General features: G+C 41.4%; 1 protein-coding gene across 1 annotated transcript in view; it reads left to right on the top strand.

The window, feature by feature from the left end:
• The window catches only part of LOC137983815 (tyrosine kinase receptor Cad96Ca-like), a 28093-nt gene that overhangs the window by 1761 nt on the left and 23832 nt on the right, over positions 1 to 2500 (top strand). Inside the window, exon 2 of the mRNA XM_068830995.1 lies at positions 366 to 665. Coding sequence (XP_068687096.1) covers positions 366 to 665 — 300 coding nt within the window. The remainder of the gene's footprint in view (positions 1 to 365; positions 666 to 2500) is intronic.

Genomic DNA, 2500 nt, shown 5'->3' with positions numbered 1-2500 from the left:
TACGCCTATGTCTGAGCGTCCCATTTGCACTTTTACATTTCGGGCATCCATTTTTACTTTCTTTATTCCATTTTAGTGTGTAGCACCCAATAGAGTTTGAAATAAGTAAATTAACATAAAAGCTTTGAAATTGGTAAATAGGTTTCTAGAGGTCAGAAGGGAAGCGCAGGGAACGTGGTTGGATCTTGAATTTCGCCCCATAAAAATGCTTGCTGTGCGCTTTGTGGTATATGTATATTTTTCCTGCCTCGGTGGTTTTGTTGATAATCCTTTTCTTAAAACCCATACAGGCAACCATAGGACAGCATAGTTTTATTTTTGCACATAATGAAAAAGTGTGCATTTGTGAATTTTAATCTCCATAGATATTCCGGAGCCTGTAAATATTCAAGTTGAGGCAAAAGGTGACACTGTAATTCTCAGTTGGGCTGAACCAGAAAATAATGGAGCAACTATCATTAGGTACTCCATCTACACAAGAATTGTTGGTGATGAAGAGTGGAAAAAAGTTGAAGACTTAAAAGTACAAGATGCTTTCAAGCTTGAATACATTCTTGCTTTAAAGAGAGGCAAAAACAATGAATTGATGGTGACTGCAACCAACGCATTTGGTGAGAGTGCTATGAATGAAGACAACATTCAGACAGTTGAAGTACCCAACCTAGGTGAGCAAAGGGTTGAATCATCAAAAATAATTGAAGGGTGTCATATTCATCGTATTGTTCTCAAAATGATGAAAGATCATCATACCTGTAAATGTAATTTACCAGTCTTTCTGAGTCATTGTGGCATATGTAGGAATTTGGGACTCGTGTTGCATGAATATTACATGTATGTGACACATATATGTAACATATACTTTGCGGACGTATATGTGAAACAATCGGTGATCTTAACAGATCGCTTAGATCCTGATATCTTAACACTAGCAAAGTATCGAGATCCAAGCGATCTGTAAAGATCACCGATCGTTTCACATGTACCTCCACAAATGTCATTTATTGCATAACCTGTACGTTTTGCAATAAATTATACATTGGCGAGACAGGTAGACTAGGCGACCGATTCCGCAAACACCTCCGCGATGTTTAGAAGAATGATAAGGATGCATCTAAGCCAGTCGCTCGTCATTTTAATCTCCCTAACCACTCCAAACAACACATGCCTGTATGCGGCCTTTCCCTACATCAAGGTACGACGCCACAAGAATCTGGAACAAAAATTCATCTTCCAAATCGGCACCCTTAATCCCCACGGTATTAACGAAAGCTTTTCATTTAACTAATATATTCCTATTTTTTTACGTTGCTATGTTACCACCAGTAGCGTAGCTCCTTCTCCGCTTTTAAAACTACACACAACCCATAATTCCTCGATTCGCTCTGACGAGGGCTAAAGCTTGAAACGTCAGCTTTTAGAATCCCTGTTCGGTGGTCAATTTACATTATCAACCCCGTTGATAAAGCCAGAGTTTTGTACAATAAGGCGAGAGTATGACCATTTAATTAAGAAAACATCATGACAGTTGAGCTGCCATATTGCGGAGTTCTATCCTGGGGAGTCAGGGTGGCTAAGTGGTCATCAACCGTGCCTCCTACCTCTACGACCCGGGTTCAACTCTGGTTTTGGGTCGTATGTGGGCTGAGTTTTAGTCGATCTCAATCTGACTCTGGGGGTTTTTCTCCGGGTACTCCTGTTTTCCTCCCTCCTCAAAATCGCCTTCCGGCCTATTCCATCAGGCTGTGGTGCTGTGCTCCGAGGTCATACATGGGTCGTCTTCAAGTGAAATGGTCTCAAAAGCACCTAAGGTTCGGGCGGAAGGAACCGATAGCTCTTCAATCACCAGCTTTGGCCGACCGAGCAAGAAAGGTAGCAGCAAAACGACTTCATCTGTGTCTCGATAACGTGCAAGAGCAGCGGCTATAGCTGCTCTACCTATAGCTGATCTAGCTTAACTAAAAGTAAAGCAGCTGAAAGAGAAAGCTCAATTGGAAGCTAAGATCGTAGCACAGAAAGCTCAACTTGAAGCAGAGCTAGCAATTCAGGAAGCTGAAGACGAGGCAGGTAGGAAGGAAATTGAGGCATTGCTATCGAAAGAAGATCTAGATGAATTTAATCTGACTGATCGTATAAAAGATTTTGAAGATAACTCTGTGGGAGGGGGCAAGATAAAGACGGAGACAACGCGCCCGGTCAAACAAGGTGCCCTATAAATGATATTGAGGACTCAAAGCAGAAAGTTACGGAATGGCTGAAAACAATGAAGCCTAAGGGGGAGGAAACTGGTGAAGGGAAAGAGAACGACTATGCTAAGCATTTACCTAGCGAAGAAAGAATTGTGGATTTCTCACAGTCTGTTCTTTCAAAGTCAGCAATGATAACTTTGCTCCCTAAACTTAACTTACGTGTATTTCATGGCGATCCTTGTGCGTGTCCAAACTGGTATGTTTCCAAAACTTTCCAAAACTCAGAAAATGATCTATCTGAAGGCATCAGTTAA

Source organism: Montipora foliosa, chromosome 13, assembly GCF_036669935.1.
Source record: "Montipora foliosa isolate CH-2021 chromosome 13, ASM3666993v2, whole genome shotgun sequence".
NCBI classification, from domain to species: Eukaryota; Metazoa; Cnidaria; class Anthozoa; order Scleractinia; family Acroporidae; genus Montipora; species Montipora foliosa.
Note: the sequence above shows the minus strand (reverse complement) of the source record. Positions and strands in the feature narration are given on the sequence as shown.